We start from the raw sequence: 21,206 nt of genomic DNA on the forward strand, positions 1-21,206 counted from the left end.
AATTCGAGAATTAGTCAATATAAAAAATCCCATACTACCCTTTGTTTGTCCCTCGAAAATTTGCATAAGCATTGTTTCCACTGAGTTTCTCTTGGAACCATTATAAGTCCCAAGAAAAAGTATTACAAGTGGTTGCAGCATCTACTTTGAATAGGTTTTGGTCACTTTTAATAAGTTTTGGTCATGCCTGAGTAAAATTACGGTATTTTTAAACAGTAACATTTTTTGTCTTTTATGTAAAGAAATCGGGAATACGATGATTTTACCCTTTCAAGGCATTGTATCCCTCCATTAAAATGCTAAAACGGAGAAGTAAATTTTACAAATGCAATAACTTTCAGCTTTCAGGCTTACTAAGCTGGATTTCAATCTCGTAACCAGAGTCCTGAGGCTTTTTGATCAGCGTCCGAGCGCTCGGAGAGACTCAGGGACAATGGACTTGAACTATTTTTCTGATTGATTGCTTGCATAATAACGGCAGTCCGACAGGAAGTCGGTAAGTAATTCGGAAACACCACAATTTTGGAGGAAGATTCAAAATCTAAAACTATTGGCTGCTTTGTTTTCAATTGATAAGCGTTTCAAGACATTAAAGTGCCATTGGTATTTACTTGTTATAAGGAAAATGATAAGCAGTTTTTTTAGAGTCAGCTCAGTGTGAAAGAGTTTACTATTCACTAGGTTGTTTAGGTTATCGGAAAGGTATTGTCTTCACTTCCAGGGGTTCAATTTGGGAAATTACATTACCGTTATTTAAGACGGAATAAATTTCTAACCTTGGCCCATAATACAGGGGATTATGATGCCCTCGTGTCTTTATTTTGTTCAGTTAGGGCAATGCGTTACCAATGTGGGTTGAGAATGTCCACCAGGCGTTTCGTTAAATTGGTTATCCACTAGTGGTTTATATTTATCAAACTGATCCGAGTGCTAGTGGCTGGGGCATTACCTGGGCAAATAATAGTTCTTGCAGTCTCGGGGGAAGGAATCGCTACGAAGCAATCTAATTCCCAAGTGTTTGGGTAAGATAGAGGCCGACCAGGCCATGGGATTCTAGTGGTGCCAGCATGGGCCACTAAGGCTCGGTATACTCGAGTATTACCAATGGTGAGTCAGCGGCCTTTGGTCTGGACTCCAGGCAGCCAGCTGCTTGTCAGCCAATAGCAGGCACAGAGTAAAAAATCAGCTCAAGCTGATTGCATGGCCCATTATCTGGGTACTATATCAGAAGTAACGCTTTTCGGAGTACGTTACCGAGGTGTCTTTTTACTCAGAGACAGTCCAGCGTTTATGCTTTAAAGTGTGCTGTATTCTGTATAGTCAGAGGGAGTTCCCTCCACTCTTCCCGGGTCTAGCCCTTATTTTTAGAGTTCTTATATAGGGAAGATATCGTTGACATCACCTATTGTCATTAATGTGCCAACGAGTGCCTCATTGGCGGTCGAAACAAACTTACCTATACCGAGTTCCTCTCTATGCCATTCGACAGTGATCACTGCTAGATCAGCTTTGTCTCGTATGATTACCGCTGAGAATACCTTAGTTCGTCAGCATCCAGTTGTTCATCGTTTCTTGAAGGGTGCCTTTGGGAGTAAGCCACCCTCAAATAGATGTTATGGTATTTAGGATTTGCAGCAAGGGCTACAACTTGGGAGACTCGCACTGGACTTAAAAGGGCCTGGTGTTAATACTAGCCATGTTATTAGCGTTAGCAACAATACTTTGCTACGACCTAATGTATACGATAGTTACCTCAGTGGAAAAGGGTGTGTTTGTTCCTTGGTAGTCTTATTAGCAATGCTAACACTGTTAGGAGCGTTCGGAGCCATAACTAAACTTTGTTCGTTGGTAAGTTCTTTAGAAGTATTTATTAGTCTAGACGTAAGTTGCAAAAAAAAATGGATATATTAGGACATCGTAATCTTGGATTATGGTTGGTGTTTTGGGCTCCTCGTAGTGTCCTCACTCGCTTTGAACGCAGTTAATCTTCACTTAAAGAGCAGCATTTGGGGGACACTTTGTGACATAATTTGTCTGTATTCTGAGACATAAGTGATGTTGAAGTTGGCGAGAAGAGCAAGGGGACACTTCGTGACGCTTATTGAAATCCGCGTGCATCTAATTAGGGTCAAACCTGGACATATAATAACCAGGGATTTCTAGGAATTCCAAATTATGGCATTAGCAAAACTCAGTGAGTTGCAACTCTTGGGAATTTTTGGGAATTGAAAGCTAAAAGGGCACTGTGGACCGAAGGAATTTACGGGAATCTTTAGGAATTCCACTCAATGATTCAACTTGATGGTCACTTGAGCGAGTTGAAATTTTGTGCAATAGTACTGAATTTGCCAGTAAGACAACATTCAAAATTGAAGTGTCCTTTTAGGATTTGATTTCATCTGATGCCTTGAAAAAATGACTGAACTTCACTTAACGTCAATCTCAAATACATGTGTAACAAGGTTTTGTTCTTATTCAAAGCATGTCAATGTGAATGTGATATCTTTCGAGTTAATTCATAATACATGTACTTAGCTTAAGCAATGTCCTTTAAAGGCTCCAAATTTTGAACATAAAATCACTCTGTACACGGAGAAATGAAAAAGAAATCTTTTATTCTGATGTATTCCATAGATTATGAGAAATAATTTCAACATATTACCTTGTTTGATGCGCTCATAATCGACCTTATTCCAAAAGGAACATGAAACTTTACTCTTGAGAATTTCACACTCCAAGTGAGCAGTTAATGCTTTCAATGAACTCCAGTATCTTTCGAGTCTTGCTCATTTAATATGAATCCGTAGAAAGAGTGTCATCCTCCGCCATCTTGAATAACACGTGAGAGACCGGACTGGAAACTAGTGAGCCGTTTGCGTTTGGGTCGGCAGTCAGCGGTAACCAGTCCAAGCTCTTGCAGATTTTAGGGACGATATTGGGTGGTTTTATTTAAACGATTTCAGGTTGAATCATCCTCGGAGACCCAGGCGCAGTCAGGGCAAAATTGGGACTGGCGAGGAGTTTTCAAGTAAGGCGAGAAGAGCCAATGCGAACATACCTTTAACGGATTAGTTCCAGAGCGAATTAAATTCAAATTTTCTGATTGGCGGAAATTTTCCGCAATTGTCTTTTTTCCGCCCAATCAGAGAACTTCATAAAGTGACGTCAGATCGTGATCCCTTATATCAAGCGGGAAAAACCACATCTACGGTCGCCATTTTACTACTTTTCGAACAAAGTATAGTTTTCGACTCCGTTTTTGGACTTTGGGCTTTTTCGGGTCGCGCTCAAGCTGCGCATGCGTAAGATATCTCTGTCTCTAGAAGGCAATTTAAGTAGGATTCGAACTCGGTATCTCTTCCTTCAGAGGCAATCGCGATGCCCACTAATTATAAACCACGGAAGACCTCATGACAGCTTAACGGGGAAATATGTATTAAAGAATTGCGTGCGTGACCAGAAACGAGTTTTTGTGTTTTCGTTGCACGCACTCCATTATCCGGTTATCGTATGACTGTAACAGATGTCATAATTTTATAACTTTCCCAATATTTTTATCATAGCAGAGATTTGCAAAGCATCTGTTCTCTGGCTTTGATTGGAATCAATGCCGTTAACAACAGTTTTAAATGTAAACAAATATCCACAATCGCACTTAAGCCTATCATTGGATCACAGAATGTGGACTGTGGACTTCGGACTACGGAATTGAAACTAAATGTTAAGATATTGTAACATTAAAAAACCCACTGAAGTACTGTGAACTGAAAGGAAGTCTGCTAAAAATCGTTCGAACAAAGTGTAGGCTACCCGTAGCCTCTTGTATTGAAAAGAATTTGTAGCGAAGCTATGGGGCGCGAAGCACGCCAGCGAAGCACCATGGTTAAGATTTTTTGGGAAATCTATGCATGCGAGAAATCTTGGTTGTGACGTCACGTACGTCCGTCCGTCCGTACAGACTGCCGGGGTGGAAGTGGGGAGGCAGGACAGCCTCTGGGACGGGAGAGTTCGGGCAATTTTCCTTGGCGGGAAATCCCATGGCAGCGTTGCATTTTGCAACGCGCGTTTTTCTAGCGGGAAATCATTTTTTAGTGACGAGCAATGAGATAAAGAGCACAAAAGAAAAGGCGACGAAATTTAAGAAGTTTAACCGAAGAAATCCTCGAAAGAGGCCGAGGAACGAGAAGGATAAAAAATTTCAATGAAAATCAACGTAAAACTGAGAGAAACAGAGCGAGAGACAAAACACTTTTTTACAACGGTTAGCTTTCAGGTAAGCTTAATGTTTTCCTTCTTTAAATTAATAATAAGCTTATATGCCTCGCTGCCTCACATATTTTGTAAAACTAGCCGAAAACGTTTGCAATAGGCCATTTCCGGGTTCATGTCTGCCTCCTCTTCAAAGCGAGTCTAAGTGCGAAGTTTTTCTTATGAAAATTAGTTTTCATTCATATGTAAAGTAGAACTAATTACCATCACAAAAACTTTGCACTTAGACTCGCTTTGAAGAGGAGGCGGATATGAACTCGGAAATGGCCTATTCCGTGTTCACAGAGATTCTGACACATTTCAACAACCACTTGAGAGCTGCTTTGTTTGACTGTGAAAATGCAGTCGAGTAAGTGACTTTACTACACTTTAGGTTGACTTTTTAATTATTAAAAACGTTTGGTGTTGTTGTGAACTGAATAGAGAGGGGTAAAGATTGTCATTGAAACGGAAAATGTTGTGAAAGAGATTACTATGCATGCAATTTCAGTTTTAGTTGTTCATTAAAATTCTTATTCTTTGCAAGGCTGGTTTGTTTGCTACTGTCAGATCAGAGGTGTTTGATCTGTTGGACCACTGTAAACTGTACACACCTATGAGGATTAATTTTCTACTTAATGCAGAAGCATAATTCTTTCCATAAACACTACATTGCTTTCTGGGGTTATAAAAAGGGAGATCCGCTTTTAGGCTTGGCTAAATCTATATATTAGTTGATCAGATCTCTGATAATCCTTCCTTTTATAGATTCCCCGTTTTAGACATTCCCAACTGTCAGTTTCCCTCCGACTCGATTTCCCGTCCCCTGTTTTGGTTGGCGGTTTTTATTTAAAATTTTCTACCCTCCATCCCTCATTTTCCAACGAGGATCTTTCATATTTTATCCCTCATTTTCTAACTCGCACCACGAGTTTTTTATCTCGACTCACACGTTTTCTAATTCCCTTATCACGATGTCGCATGTCCCGTACAAGCTTCAGTGCATACAGGCTTCCATATTTTATCATGACTAACTGAAGATGAAATCGTACTTAACCCGGCACAATGCAGTAACGAGATGAAAAACATAACTTTACCCCAATGGATGTCGCGATAAGGCTCCATCGCAAGATTAAACATCACTGAAGACAAACTGGCTTTTTATGGCTGACGGCTGCTCGTGTACTGTAAGAAAAATTAATTAAGAAAGTTCTGAAATAATTGCTGTCAATTTTTTTTTCTTTTTTGGGCTTTGCACGAAAAGCAGTAATTATACTCATGGTTAACATGTCAAACGGTTAAATAGTTTCTAGGTGGACGCGAAAATAAATCTCTAACTTACAGATTCCAGTAACTCGGTATATCTTTTAGTATACTTGACCAATCGGACTTGTAATTTAGAGTATATGCTACAAGAAGGGAAAAAAACTTAATAATCATGTTTCTATGGACGTTAGAATCAAAGAGCCAAAAGATTTGGGCATATCGTAACACATTTCTTGGTCTTTCTAAAGCATACATTTATTTTGGAAAAGCTGCTAGTAAATATCTAGAGTCAAAGGCGGAGCCTAATATCTAAGATCCAACTATTTGTGAAAATTTGAGATATTAGGACCTTATCGCAGGTAATGCTAGTACTGGAATCACTGATAAAGTTTCGGCGAGATGTAATGTCAATCACGTTTCGTTCACCTACCACCTGTCCATCGTATATTGAGTTTCTAGCGAGAGTGAATTAGGTAAGAGTGTTGTCATGACATGGGTGGACTCCCCAGCACAGTCACAAATGAGTCTATTTTTTAGAATACCTGTTCCCGCGAAAATCAGTTGTTATATCCCTGAAAAAACATAGCAGAAGCAGGCACGCGTCACATGGCGTCTTCTGATTGGTTAAAATTGGCGGTCCTTTTCTTGTTTCGCGCGCAAAGTGGCTCTTACGAGGAGATGATGCCCACGTGTCTTTTTGGTGCCCACGTGTCTTTTGGTCAGCGCCAAGACACGGAGCTCTGGAATAATCAATATTCAGAACTGTGTTAATTCATAGTTAATAGAGGAGAATGGTTAGGAAACCCGACAACTTTCTTTGTGGTAGGTTTTTGTTCACTTTTCTGGCCTTGACCGTGCACAAAACACAATGGTTGTTTACTCCGTACTGAAGAACTAACCAATAGAAACGTGTTCGTTACGTAATTCATGCATAGTGTATGAGCGCAAAACAAAAGATTGTGCACGGTAGTGGACTTTCCAACCTAAATCTTGGCTGCTTTGTTTGCTCCTTTGATGTTTGCCGAGCTTCCTAACCATTCTCCTCTATTAACTATGGTTAATTGGCTTATTGATTTATCAAACTGCTCATGCCTAAACTACCGAGTGTAAAATAGCTTGTAATGGCGCAAAAATCTCGAACTAAGCTTGTAAACACGAAGATTTGTCGCTGTTGTTGTAAACGCTTGAGTTCTAATGATCACCTTATTTCACTTTTCGGTGAAACCGGAACTCCTAAAATCTTGGAGTTCCGGAAATTGATTATTCCAGAGCTCCGTGTGTTGTCGCTGACCAAAAGACACGTGGGCTCTGGAACGAGATTGAAATGATGACCGAAGTGGCGCAAGGGATGATCGATGACTGAGTATTGTTCTCAATACAATTTGGCGGTTTTTATTGTATAGTAAATAAACAACAATGATAGCGGTATCATGTGCGTCAATTCTCCTATAGATCATAAATAAGGAGCAAAACTGCAGGCATAATTCAGCTTATTGGAACAACAATAACTGCCACCACTAATTTGCGAAATGGCGGGGATCACGTTTTTACAAAAGCACCTAAAATATCATAATGAAAGCGCTGTGTTAAAGTGCTACTGTGATAAAAAAAATCGCTTCCTTTTTTTCTTCAAATTTGAAATTGCGATTGCTTAAGGACGGTGCCTACTATTTTTATTGCGCATATATGTTCTGCGCATCTCGAGATACTCGGATTTCCTATTGCTAGTGCTAATTAATACAGGGATATTTTTGCGCCGTTCAAAACTATAAGGAGAAAGCGGAACTTAGCAACTGATCTTGGTATCCATAAATAAAACCACGCATTTTCCAGAGATAATTGAGCTTCAATTTGGAAAAGAATGCCATACATTGCTTTGTATTTTAAAGCTTTTTGCAAATATTGTTGATTAATTATCTTCGAAAAATGCGTGGTTATCCCCAATTTTCTTTTTGGATTTCAGTAACGCTTGTTAAGATCTGCTTTTCCCGCATATACAGTAAAACGCGCAAAAATACCTTTGAATTAGTAGGCACCGTCCTTAATACTTGACTAACAAAAGTTTGAGATTTGCATTTTTTATCTCGAATCACGCGCTTTCTAACTCGCAGTTCTCATGCTGTATGTCCCCTACAAACTTGTATATAATCATGACTAACTAAAGATGAAATCGAAAAAAAACAACAACTTTTTAATACACCAATGAATGTCGCGATAAAGCTCCATCGCAAGATGAAACTTGACAGGAATACAAACTAGCTTCTTTTAGTGGCCAGCTGTGCTTGTCAATGAATATTAAGACTAAAGTGTTTTTAATAATTGTTGTCAATTTAACTTGTTTCGCAGCTTTACTTGCAACTAAAAGGTAACATGACTCATGATTAACATGTAAAACTGTTTAATAGTTCCTGGGGGCAGACTTTTAATCCAAAGGACAGTGCGCTAAAATTAATTTGTAAATTATAGCCCAGTAGCTTGGTGAATGGCCAGTTACTTTACGAACCCTTGAAATTTAAAATTTGTAGGAATTTAGTATATTTACAACAAGACGGGAAAACAAACTAATCTATCCATCCAATAAACATGTTTGCCTGCGATGTCCAGTGGATAACGACACATTTATGAAGACCAAATATAAGGCCAATTCTCCCAAAGATATGTTCGATATGGAGAAAAAGCAACTGCCAGGTTCAATCAACAGGGATGAACTTAAGTTTCCTTCACCTTTTGCCAGTAAATGCAAAAAGAACTAGCTAGGTTTGGTAATTTCGCGCAGTCTCAGCTCCGCCATAAGGAAAATTGTCGTTCAAGATGATGGCGTTTAACACAAGTTTTTTTTTTTTTTCGCATTCTACCAAGCAAAAGAGCCCGCTGAAAAGGTACTTTGCAGTTCACGACCTTACAGAAACTCTTGTTAAGGAAGCCAATGTTGTAAAGGATTTGTAGTAAATTATAATTATAATTCTTCTTTTTAAGGATCATACGAAAGGTGGGTTATTAAACCCCAGAGACCAGGAAACGAATGAACCAAGTGATGCCTATGTCAAAGCCTTAAGAAAATTGGCGAAAACCTGCATCTATGGTGCTTTGACAGACTCCCTTATCCGAGAACGAATGGTGATTGGCATTGAAGATAATTATGCTCAGAAGGAACTGGCTCCTACCGATCAGTAAACTCACACTAAGTCAATATACATCTGTAGATCAGCAGAGACTGCGGCGCCGGCAACTGAAGACTATGAATCAAGAGGGCGTCCGTTTTGTGAAGGACGAGAAAGACAAATTCCCCGCCCCCCGGGTAAGAAGAAGACTAAGAAGACTATTCCCCCCCCCCCTCCCCCCTCACAAGTCCTCAAGTGAATCAGAAGCCAGACAGCATCATTTTAATTTACTGAGGAATTGTTCTGCATGAGGATCCAATTGTATGGTGATAAGCCAATCGATGGGCTCTGAAACTGAAGATGAAGAATATGTGGCTGAGATCGAAGTGGCAGAGCAGGTAAATGCAATAGATCCAAATACCCACTCTAAAAAAGTATTTGCCACCTTACTTATCAATGGGAAGGAAGCCAGAGACGTTTTAACTCACGGCGACCGTGGATCGACTGTTAACATCGTGGCAGACGATGCAGTGAAAAAGTTATGTTGTGAAGACAGCTTAAACAACTTGGAAAAAACTTCTCTGACTCTTGTAATGTATAACTAGTTTGAAGTACAACCTTTGGGAAAGGAAGGGTTCAATGTTGTAAACCCAAGGAACTGCAATAGATACAACCCCGCGTTTCTCATCGTAAGAGGTGCATGCAAGTCTCTATTCTTGGCTTGAGAGCCAGTGAACATCTTCAATTACTAACCATCAACGAACATAACATTCTTCCGGTAGAGTCCTGTTTTCTTATGAGTGAATGCCCCAAACAGGAAGACTACATTTCGCGATACAAAGACGTGTTCTCGATAGAAGGCAAACTCGAAGGAAAACTTAACCTAGGCGGATTGACAGAAATGCTCAGCCAGTCCCGCTACCTACACGATGAGTGTCAATTGCTCTCAAAGAAGCCCTAGAACAAGAGTTCGACAGATGATCGAATATTGGAGTGATTAAGGAGGTTGATACACTCTGTGGGTGTTGTGACTAAAGACAAATGGCAAAGCTGGGCTGAGTATCTATCCCAAGCCACTGAACAAGGCCCTACATAGGAACTATTATCCGCTCCCCACAATAGATTATGTACTCCCTCTCTTATCCAAGTCCCGAGTGTTCACGGTGCTGGGTGCAAAAAACGTTTTCTGGCTCATACAATTGGGTGATCCAAACAGCTATGCAACCACTTTTGGAACACCGTCGGTGACTACGCATGTCATTCGCCGACGGTCTTTCATCTCCACTCGAAGAGTTTCTAAGGAGAATCGATATTGCCCTTGAAGGAGTACCGGGACAGAAAGCTATCGCAAATGACATTTTGGTCTTTGGACCAGGAGACACAGAGGAAGAAGCCTTTGAAGACCATGAAGGAAAGCTGTGGGAGGTGTTTACCCGCTGTCGCCAGATGGGGGTCTAATAAAATGCAGATAAGATGCATGCAGTTCAGACAAAAGCAAGTCATATGGGCCACATAATACCGTCAGAGGGACTCAGTGCTGATTCAGACAAGCTGAAAGCCATTAACGACACTCCACCTCCTTCTTGCAAGCAGGGTGTACAGAGAATTATTGGCATGCAAGCTATCTACAGAAGTTCAAGTTTCACCCAACCTAGCAGACTTGGCTAAACCACTGCGAAAGCTGGTCAGAAGGGAAAACGAGTTCGTATGGGAGAAAGAGCTCCATAGCAAGTGCCTAGAGAAAATAAAGCAAGTCTTAACCACAGAACCACTACTCGAGTTCTTTGAGCCAGAAAAGAAGACGTCCTACAATGTGATGCCTCCATAGATGGACTTAGAGCATGTTTGTAGCAAGATGGGCACCCTATTGCATACCATTGAGGCCAAGTACGTAGATGTGACAGTTTTTCCCCATTCTGCATTTGACCCTGCAAGAAATCAAGAACGCCGCTGAGGTTGATGCAGAACTAAAGAAATTAGCTAGCATGATCAAGCAAGGCTGGCCAGAGACAAAGGCTCAGGTACCTCTCAATGTAAAGGACTATTTCCCTTTTTACCTTTTCCTGTCAATCCAGAATGCAGTGCATGACTGATAAAGTGCATGCAAGTCACACGGGTGTTCAGGAGTGTCTTAGACGGGCACGACAGGCATATTATCGGCAAACTGAATTTACAAGCAAATAACAGAGTTTGCGTCAAGGAGCAGCATTTGCAACAGTTACAAAAAAAAGCAACAGAAGAGCCTTTAATTTAGTATGTCGTGAAATCCCCTGACATCGCATCTCAGCAGAACTGTTTGAACTCAACGACATCGACTACCTGGTTACCACTGACCGTTATTCCAACTTCTTCGAACTGGATGTTCAGAAGTCCTAGAGCTCCTAGGAGGTCATGGATGGACAAAGTGAAACCCTGTTTGGCAAGATGTAGGCTTCCAAATCGAATTACTGCGGACACTGGACTGCAGTCCGACTGTTGAGAGTTTCAGAAGTTTGCACATGAATACAAGTTTGAACATACTGAAACCTCGCCTCGACATCCACGGTCCAACGGTAAGGCTGAGAATACTGTCAAAACAGCGAAACATATCTTGGAGCTGCTGGCGCTGGGCGTGACCCGTACTTGTCACTCTAGGATTTCAGAAACACACCCTCTTTCGGAACGAATGCACAGCTCCCCGGCACATTGTCGCTTCTCTTGTAAAACCCATACACTACTGCTAATGCCTAGTCAGTTGCTTCAACCAAAAGTTGTTCCTGATATAACAAACAAAATCGGAAGAAAGAAAACATAAACAAGCTCGTTATTATGACAGAGGAGCTAAAGATTTACAGTTCAAAGAAGGAGATGTGGTTCAGGTCCGATCCTTACCGGGTCAGTAGAAATGGTTAATGCTCAATTTGACCATCACGTGGGGAAACGCTCCTCCAAAGTACGCACCGAAGATGGTAGTATCTGTCATCATAACCGATCTCATCTTCACAAGATTCTGGAAAACTACCCACCGAATCAAGATGATGAGATAGTACAGCTGAAGGTGACTTTTCCGGTTCCAGCAAAACCTACTGAGGAGCTAGCGCAAGCTCCAACTGAATTGCCAGCACTCCAGTCTCCCTCATTACAGATGCCAGATACCTTAGCGCCGAGTACCCGCCCACCCTCATCAAGTGTCTCTAGTCCTGATGCCACAAGAAGTGGGAGAATAGTTAGAAGACCTGCCTATTTAAAAGATTTCAGGGTCTAAAGAGACTTTGTGCAGCCTCATTGAGCAGTTACAAATACTGAAAATGTTCCTAGTTTTGTTATATTTCATTTAAAAATGATAGTCATCTTCCTCTTGTGGCCTTCACTTTTTTAAGGAGAAGGAGGGAAGATGTGACGTTGTTTAGGTAATGCGGACCTGTGCAATAGCTTCATATAACTATCGGTTGTCCCGTATGTAAAAACGCGTACTTCTCTCCTGAGTTGCTGTAATGTTTGACCTAACAATAAAATTTTTGTGTTTCTGCTAACATCGTTTGTTGTGTTAACCCTGATATTCGTTATAATCCCAGCTCCGAAGTGGATTCATGCCTTAAATCGTAGTCATTCATAAGGTACTTTTTAACTCACCAATGCACTTTCCCCACCCCTTGCTTCCGTAGTATGTATTCTTGATCACGACGAGTTAGAAACTCAAGCACAAAACCGCTGGGTTTATGCAGTTGTAACCTACTTGTAACGTTTTGATCTGGATTGTTTTCGTAATCACAAATAGGAATGGTAAGGCGTACAAGGCCAAAGTTAGCCTAAACCCTAATTCCCACCGGGGCCCTCACTCTCAATCACCTTGGGCATTGTTAAGTTATGGGAAACGACGCGACTTCTACTGGGGCCACTCACTAAAGTCTCAAGATAAAAAGGGCAAAGCCAAGCCCCCCAAAAAAATTCCGAGGGAAGTCTTGTCCCCCTCCCAAAACGCACAAACAGTCTGCAAAATAAGGAAAAAGCGCAAGTATTAACATACACAACTTATTAAAAATTGCAACGGGAACTAAAATGTACAATAAACCAAACACCTGATGCAAACCTGAAAGATCAAATTGGAGGCGAGGACTTTTAAGTCCAGTTAGGACGGTGCCTATACTATTGTTATTGCGAATACGTTCTGCGCATCTCAAGATACTCGGATTTCCTATTGATGGTGCTTATTAATACAGGAATATTTTTGCGCGGTTTAAAACTATGCAGAGAAAGCAGAACTTAGCAAGTGGCCTTTGTATCCAAAAAGAATATTTTAAAACTTTTTACAACTATTGTTGATTAATTATCTTCGAAAAATGCGTGGTTACCCCCATTTTTTTTTTGGGGGGGGGAATTTAAATAACACTTGTTATGACCTGAATTTGCCGCATATTCAGTAAACCGCGCAAAACTGTACCTGCGAATTAGTAGGCACCGTCCTTAAGATCCTGGGAAAAAGCACAGGAAAGGTGAGCTAAGCGCAAAGCCAAGGAATGGGGAAACCAACCGCACGACAAGCCCCGAAACACCCCGTCCAAGACAGAGTAAAGGTTTAGATAACTTCTTCGGGATAGGCCGAAAGTTAATTGAGAAAACGGACGAAAACAACGAAATACAAGAAAACACGGTTTATGGACAACACAAGTTGACATAATACAAAAGCCAATAAAGCACCACCGCCCATGCAGGTGACCCAAAAAACTACTAGTGAGAAGCTAAAGGGCAGCTACGCGCCAACTGGCCCAATTTACTACGCGAAAGCCAACGCCTCTCATCTTTCCTCCTTCCTCTTTTTCTTTTTTTCTTTCTTCCTCTCCTTGTCTTTTTCTTTTCTTTTTTTTTTTTAATTCATTTTCTTGTTGTTTTTATCCTTTTATACTATCTTGGCGGAAAAATCTTGGGTGGTCAGAGATTGTGTTGTGGATGGTGGACGTCTTGACAGACGGCAGACAAAGGGTGAAACTCAGTCAGGATTGCATCTCTGAATGGGGGTTCGTGCCAGCTGGGGTCCCACAAGAAACAAAGAAGTGTCCCTGGCTCTTTCTCATCGTGATAAACGAGTTCTATGTTCCTAGGGTGCAGCTCTGGAAATCCGTAGATGACATCACTATGTATGAGTGTGTGGGACAGAACCGGTCTAGCGACCTTCAGAGTGCAGCTAACGAACTTACTGATCAAGCAGAAAAAATTGATGAAAATGTAAAATGTAAATTTGATGAAATTACGGTGTTTAAATAAAGTTTTCCTATTAATTTCCTATTTCTATCTATCTATCTTCCTTCTTTCCACCATCCTTCCTTTTCCTTCAGTTTTTTGTCTCCTTCCTCCTTAATGGTCAATCTTTCGCCCCTGTAGCCTGCGTAGCAAGCATTCCTGGTTCCTGTTGGACAGAAGAGCTTCGAAACGATTTTCCGCAAACTGGCCGCGCGAAAGTTGGGGCAAGAGACTGAGTTCCCTAACCCTAACCGAACCAAAAAATGAAAGTTAAATTTTTACGAGAGTGCTTAGGCCTAATCACTGAAACGAGCACTTAGGCTTAATCAGTAAACGAGTGCTTTCTTCACACAGCATTGCAACACGACCGATTATCATTTCAACGACTGACGACTACGGGGCTGTAGGACTGCGGGCGCATTGCAACACGACTGCGGCACTGCGGTAGCAGTTTTTTAAGTTAGATATTTTGTGGGCCAGGTATTCTGCAATCTAGCCGCCGCAAGCGGCGAAAACGGCAGGAACAGGAGCAACAGGAACCTGGGTCACGATACAAAGGAAGGCGCAGCGATGACAGGAGGAGAGCTGATCCGCGAGACCTCCAGCAATTCATACATTGGGAAACTCAATTTATGTGCGGGCAAGGTCAACGGCATGACAAGTGCCCGTCAAAAACAACCGAACCCGTGGAATAGGAAATTAGGGTGTTTCATAGTGCGGGCCCCGTTGAGAATAGGAGCCGACATTTCTCTTCCTCGATACCGAGCCGGGAGGAAGGTCAGTATCTCAAAGCAGTGAAGTGTGAACTGCTTCCAAAAGCTATCGCACAGGCCAAAATCCCGGAATGACCGCTTGTTGGCTCTCTGGCCTTTCATTGGACGAATTTTTCTCGAATTCCAGGAACTGCCGATACAAATTGGGCAAGTTTCGAAAGCTTAAAACTGCAATCGATGCTGTATTTTTCTGGTAGGACTGGGTGGCGACAGGAACCCATGACCCGGAGCCTTCAACTCTACTGTGTTCGTGTAACGGCGTTTTCACAGACCGAGTTATTTTTAGATTGAATTTCCCGCGAATGAGACTCTCACAGAAGCCCGATGACCAATAGGCCTTATTCACGATAGCCGCCATGTTGGTTTTCAAATTGTCATGCAAATTAGCCATATGTTATGCTGGGAGGCAAACATTGGAAAAAAGACAAATTAAGGAAAATCGGCTCGTCAAAACATTGAAATAACAAAGTCCATTTTAGTATATAGAATTAAGTACCTTTTATAATAATTATATATCTTTTGATTTCCTTTGACAGTTTAACTTCCTACTTCGTTAGCTGCTCATTTTTTACTAAAAAAACGTCGACGTAACTTTTGTTATCATTCTATTTTACTACTCAGGTGATAAACATTCAGAACATTCAATGAACGTGAAACAAACCATCTGTGTGGCTAACATATTCGTTATAACCTCACGAACTTGTGTTGTTTGCCCCCTTAGAAGTATGTGGCTAATTTGCATGATAATAGCAAATCCAACATGGCGGCCATCGTGAATAAGGTCCATTACAAGAACCGGTACAGCCTTTGTTTTTTCCGCAAAAGATAGTCTAAAAATAGATCGGTCTGTAAAAATGCCGTTACATAGGCCCAGTATGGGAGCTGTAGGCTCCGGGTCGTGGGTTCCTGGTGGCGACACTTATACAAAACTCATCGGGGATCTTCCCTTGTCACGGAATGGTAGAATTACCCAGAATTCTTTTTGGGCATGAACGAGGCAACTCGAGAAGCACGAGACTGGCCCTCATCAAATATTAATATTAAAGAGACAAGGGCGGTCTGGATCTGTGAGTGGGAGTGAGATCTGTCACATATGGTTTAGGGGCCGACATATCTCTCCTTCAATGCCGTAACGGGAGGTCGGTATCTGAAAGCAGCAAGTGGCCAACTGCGTCCAAAAGGAAGCGATCGCACGGGCCGAAATCCCGGGATGATTCGTTTCGTATGACGCTCCGGCGCCATGTCCGGAGGTACTGCGTTTTTCTCTCTTGTTCAAACATTCCGTCAGCGCATGCGTAAATGTTCTGGCTCTCCGGTCATTCTCATCACCGGAACCTAGGATATCGATCTTACGTCTGACCGAAAGAATCGCGGCCTCTGGGGACGAGACTTAAGTCTCAAATGCAGTGTGGGTAATAAATTGAGCATGCGTGTTACTAGCACGTGTTCATCTGATGTCACCACGGGCTCAACGAAGAGACAATGTCGCTTCTTGATGTCTTACTTTTCTGGTTTTTATAATTATGGGGGTTACTCGAATTTTCATACACAGAGTGTGTGTAATTGATGTTGACGAATGAAGTACCGTTAGTAGACTGTGGTAGAAACATTTCCAAGGCGTTTAAGGCTTCATAACGGGAAGTAACCACGACGAATTGTCACTCAAACGTCAAGAACCCTTCAGTCCAAAGGGGACGGAAGCGAGCGCCTTGCGGAGAAATGGCCATCAAATGTTTGCATAATGACCACTCATTCCCTGATCAACAGCACAAATTCCAGAAGATTGAGAATGAGCAGGCTCAAGGATCTACTGATTTTGAAGGTAATCTTCATTTCACCCGTACCGGCGGGTTGTCGAAAATATAATTTAGTCTACAATACCGATACCACAATTAAGACTCGGCTAAAATGCGGAACTGACTGCATCCGATCGTTCGATCGCCTAGCAAGCAGGCACTGATACTTCATAAACACTGTTCATATTTGCATATGATCTTTCTGTGTCCAGTGAAAATTGTTCATTGTAATAAATTATTTTTGTTTGGAATTCTGCCAGGCTAGTTTGCGACCAGTTTTCAAATAGTGACCACCATATATAATATCGGCATTTCTGAATTAATGTTAAACGATTCTGTTCTGTCAAGAATAATTATACTTTGGCAAGTTTTGGATTATGCAAACAGAACATGTGTTGGTTGTAATGTACAAACCTGGAAGTTATTGTACATGTACATGAACATGCCCCAGTTGGTTGAAAGGCCGGATAACTTTGTCCAGTGGATAAGTCACTATCCAGAGTAAAAACTATACTTCACCATAAACGTCGGCCAAGATTTTCTTACACAAATTTTAACTAGATGTGCTTAGAGTGTGCATATTCACAGTGAGGAGGGCAAATACTGAAATCTTTGAAACTGACAGATAGTGACTTAGGTTAGTTATTTGTACGGCTACAGATTCAATCTTGTATTTTCACCTGTGCATTGCATAAAAACTGTCACACTTTCCCAGAAGTTTGTCCCTTTATAAGTTCTTTATTGCAGGTTCAACCGCTATTAGATGTCTTTGCATGTATTATCATGCAGTATTTTAATGGTTCTTGGCATTTTGACATGCCCTTTGGGCTCACCAAAATACGTAAAAACGTCTGCTTAAAAATACAATGTAAGCGGCAATACCACAGGCCAGAACATCTGATAAGATCAGTGTATATGTATTTTTTCAGGGAAAGTAACACCACAAGAAACGTTTGACCTGTTATATCTCAAATATGATTGGTTTCGTAAGGTGAGTTTATTTTCTCAACCCCTTCCCTGGATCAGGGGACCCCGCAGAGATTTAAAGGGATTTCATTGAATTAATCCATTGACTCCAGGGAGTGAGACTTAATAAGGTGATTCACCAGTATTGCACGGCACATCCTGTACTGCACATTCAGTATGGCATGTCAATATTTTATTAATTGGATCAAAGTTGCAACATTGTAAATATGGCGTAAGTCGATCATATACGCTGAAACAGTTCTCAAAACATAGGAGAGAAGTTGTGATGGACCCATAATTCTTTGCAAATAAGCGCTCTTCCCAAGAACATGGCGAATTTTGTTGCTTCAATCTACTATAATTGAGATAGACAGCTACAATGGTGTTTTACTTTTCAACGAGCACATTGACCTACACGTATATCTTATATTGCATTATCTTGGTGTACAAATTATCCCCTTTAAAACAAAAAAAATACAAACAAATGTATTAACGATGAAACAACAACAATGATATTGAATGTAAGGAGAAATGTAGACTCGGACAAATATCCGAGTCCCAGATGGGATTTGAACCCACGACCCTCCGTGATCTAGTCGGATGCTCTAACCACTGAACTACTGGAGACTCTATGGTGAGCAAGGGTCAATTTGTGGGTCTCGACTGGAACCGCATCGCGCGACTACACAGCCAAGTATTGACTAGCATATTTGAAACTCACTAACAGCATCGAGCGGTCACATTAATGCATATCAAGATGCAGCCAACCAACCTCCAAAGTGAGTGTGTTAACGATGAAACAACAACAATGATATTGAATGTAAGGAGAAATGTAGACTCGGGCAAATATCCGAGTCCCAGATGGGATTTGAACCCACGACCCTCCGTGATCTAGTCGGATGCTCTAACCACTGAACTACTGGAGACTCTATGGTGAGCAAGGGTCAATTTGTGGGTCTCGACTGGAACCGCATCGCGTGGCTACACAGCCAAGTATTGACTAGCATATTTGAAACTCACTAACAGCATCGCGCTGTCAACAAATGTATTGGAAGGAAAAAAGATATATAGCTTAAAACGTACACAAAGCCCCTTACCCAGGGATGTAAATCATGATCTTAAAAACAACGACTCAAGAAACATTTTAGTCATACATTTATGCTCTAGACTTTCTACCTATAGGGTTTTTTTTCAAGTGTTACAGTTTTAAAAACCCTCTCGTTTAGCTACCGCAAAATGTGCCATGCAATTAGCAATTCAGTACACACAATCTAGGCATCAATGGGATAAGATTGGCCCACCTTATCCCATATCTTATGGCCCACCATATTTTTTTTATTGTAGTTTTTAAAACAGGGATTAGCAGGGAACATTTAGGGAAAGTTTCAAGAAAATCGTTCGACAGTTTTTTTTTTTTTCTGAGGTCGAAAGAATCACCCTAAGTAACAGATTTTACTCTGTCTAACACCAGATGATTTTACTCATCAGTTGGGGTCATCCTAGGTCAGCTGAGGAATGATTGGGTTAACCATTCAAAAACTACATGTATGTACAGTATTTCCCCTCCATTAACCAATTGACCCCTGGGAGTGAGACTTAACCCATGGACTCCCAGGGGTTCACCGGTTTAGGTCGGTTTGGACGTCAAAGGGTTAAGGAGGCTCGAATGCTATAGTGTTTGTGAAATGATGAAAGATACCAAATACTAAAGAAGGATATTTCATAATGTAGGCAAACTAGAAATATCTTTGCAACTCTATTATTGGGTAATACTTCAAGGGCACTTATGACATCATATCGGTTACCATGGCAATGTGACAAGTCCACAAAAAGATCCTCTAAATTTCAGTTTTTGAAAATTATCTAAGTGGCCTACCATTTTTATTTCTTTGTTGGAAATCTCCCTAAATTCTTTAACTTCTTCGAGAGTATGACAAAAAGTTATCTAGTAGAATTTAATTAAGATACACTGTACATCCAAAAAGGGCATTTTATAGTTTACAGAAAATTGTACTACAGTACATGTAGATAACTTTCCCCGAAAATTTTTTTATTTGAAATGCCATCGTGATTTCGAGATAAAAACAATTTTTTTTCTGCAAGTTTTATTTCCGGTTCGTGCAATTTTACGCTGTATTTTCACTTCCGGTGTGTTGCATGTGCTACTTTTAATAGAAATTTGATTCGTTCAGGTGACGCGTGTTTCTTAGTTGTGGCGTGTGCAGGGTAATCTCGCGTGCGCGTCTAAAAACCTTTTCGAGCCTCTTTAACAGATTTTACTCTATCAGCTTATTTTACTCCTCAACTGGGGTGCATCCCGGGATGCCTGAGAAATGAATGGGTTACATGTAGGTGTAAGTGGAGTATTAAATTAATTTTTGGTGCCCATGTTGTGACTCAAGAAAAAGTGTGTGGGTTTTTTCATGTCTTAGCGAATCTTCTGAACAAGAGTTGTGAAACAGATTCTACAGTTTAAGAGTCCTTATCCAAAAAGTCATGGAAGTCCAGGGTTCATACAGAATCTTGAATTCTTTAAAAGGGCCGGAAATTTGCAAACCAGAATTCCAGACCGGGAAAAAGTCTGGAAAATAAAGATAAAGTCTGGAAAAATGGTAAAAAGTCTGGAGAATTTTTTGTTTTGAAATTACTGAAATGAGTGCTTTATTGCTAAGTGATTTTTTCAGGTAGTCAAATTAATCTTATTTAAAATTTCGTCTTTGGCGAAAACATTCAATCGCAGACTGAGAAGTCTCAGATCTCTCTTACGCCAGTCGTGGTTACTGTACAGTGTTCCCAGTACATCATGGGACAAACTATATAAACTAAACTTGGGTCTGCAAAAAGAAATTTAATTTACATGTAGCATTAGCAATTTAAAATTTCGTCTTTGGCGAAAACATTCAATCGCAGACTGAGAAGTCTCAGATCTCTCTTACGCCAGTTGTGGTTACTGTACAGTGTTCCCAGTGCATCATGGGACAAACTATATAAACTAAACTTGGGTCTGCAAAAAGAAATTTAATTTACATGTAGCATTTTGGAAAAAGTCTTTAATTTTGCAACCAAAAATCTGTGTGAACCCTGATATCATTTTGGAGATTTGATTGCAGAAGCAGCACTCTCTCCTTGTTTATTTGAGATAATTGGACTTGGTACACTAATGGGAGTCAGTCGTTTCATGAGTTTGATTTTGTTTTGTTTTTGTTTTAGGGAGTCCAGGGAGAAATCGTGACAGTCCATTTATATGTCAAAGACCTCTCAAGCCACAGCCTGGATGTAATCCTGTATGAAGACGAACTTCAAGTTAAATTCTGTACAAGGTGTGTTTTTATTATCTTAGTTTGTAGTTCGTAGACATTCACATCATTTATTGAACACTACATGTAGCCGTCATTGGCTTTGTTCCTTTTATTCAAATTCAATTAATTTTGTTTTATTGTGAATATTAATAAATTAAGCTCTTCATTTACATGTACATACCTGGCTTAATTCTTCCTCTCATTCATTGCATTGTGGAGAATGCCCATCTTTCATTATTAATTTTCACTCCTGGCAGCATGTGGTAAAAATGGCACTTGCTTACGTGTATCTGATGGATATCTGTTTACAAACATTATTTGTATTGTTTTGTATTAGCCTCTTTCTAAGCAAGTGTGAGAGTTGTACTGGGGAATATTGATCCAAGTTCATGGTGGTATGCACCAAGCACAGGAAGGTCCATAGAAGAACAACTGAGGGCCAATATTCCCCTGTACGGTCCCGAGCTGGTGATGCTACATGTACAATGTAGTACATGTAAGTTGTTTATTACATGGCATCATTTCTGTGAGTGATCGGAC

The 21,206-nt window shown here is 40.7% G+C and overlaps 1 protein-coding gene across 2 annotated transcripts in view; it reads left to right on the forward strand.

Annotated features, from left to right (window-relative positions):
• Positions 1–16,069: 16,069 nt before the first annotated feature.
• The window catches only part of LOC138000484 (ubiquitin carboxyl-terminal hydrolase 19-like), a 37,605-nt gene continuing 32,468 nt past the window's right edge, over positions 16,070–21,206 (forward strand). For both annotated transcript variants that reach the window (XM_068846937.1, XM_068846939.1), the window contains exons 1-3: positions 16,070–16,427; positions 17,331–17,392; positions 20,578–20,687. In XM_068846937.1, coding sequence (XP_068703038.1) covers positions 16,325–16,427; positions 17,331–17,392; positions 20,578–20,687 — 275 coding nt within the window. In that variant the 5' untranslated portion in view covers positions 16,070–16,324. The remainder of the gene's footprint in view (positions 16,428–17,330; positions 17,393–20,577; positions 20,688–21,206) is intronic.

This window comes from Montipora foliosa, chromosome 4 (genome assembly GCF_036669935.1).
Source record: "Montipora foliosa isolate CH-2021 chromosome 4, ASM3666993v2, whole genome shotgun sequence".
Lineage (NCBI taxonomy): Eukaryota > Metazoa > Cnidaria > Anthozoa > Scleractinia > Acroporidae > Montipora > Montipora foliosa.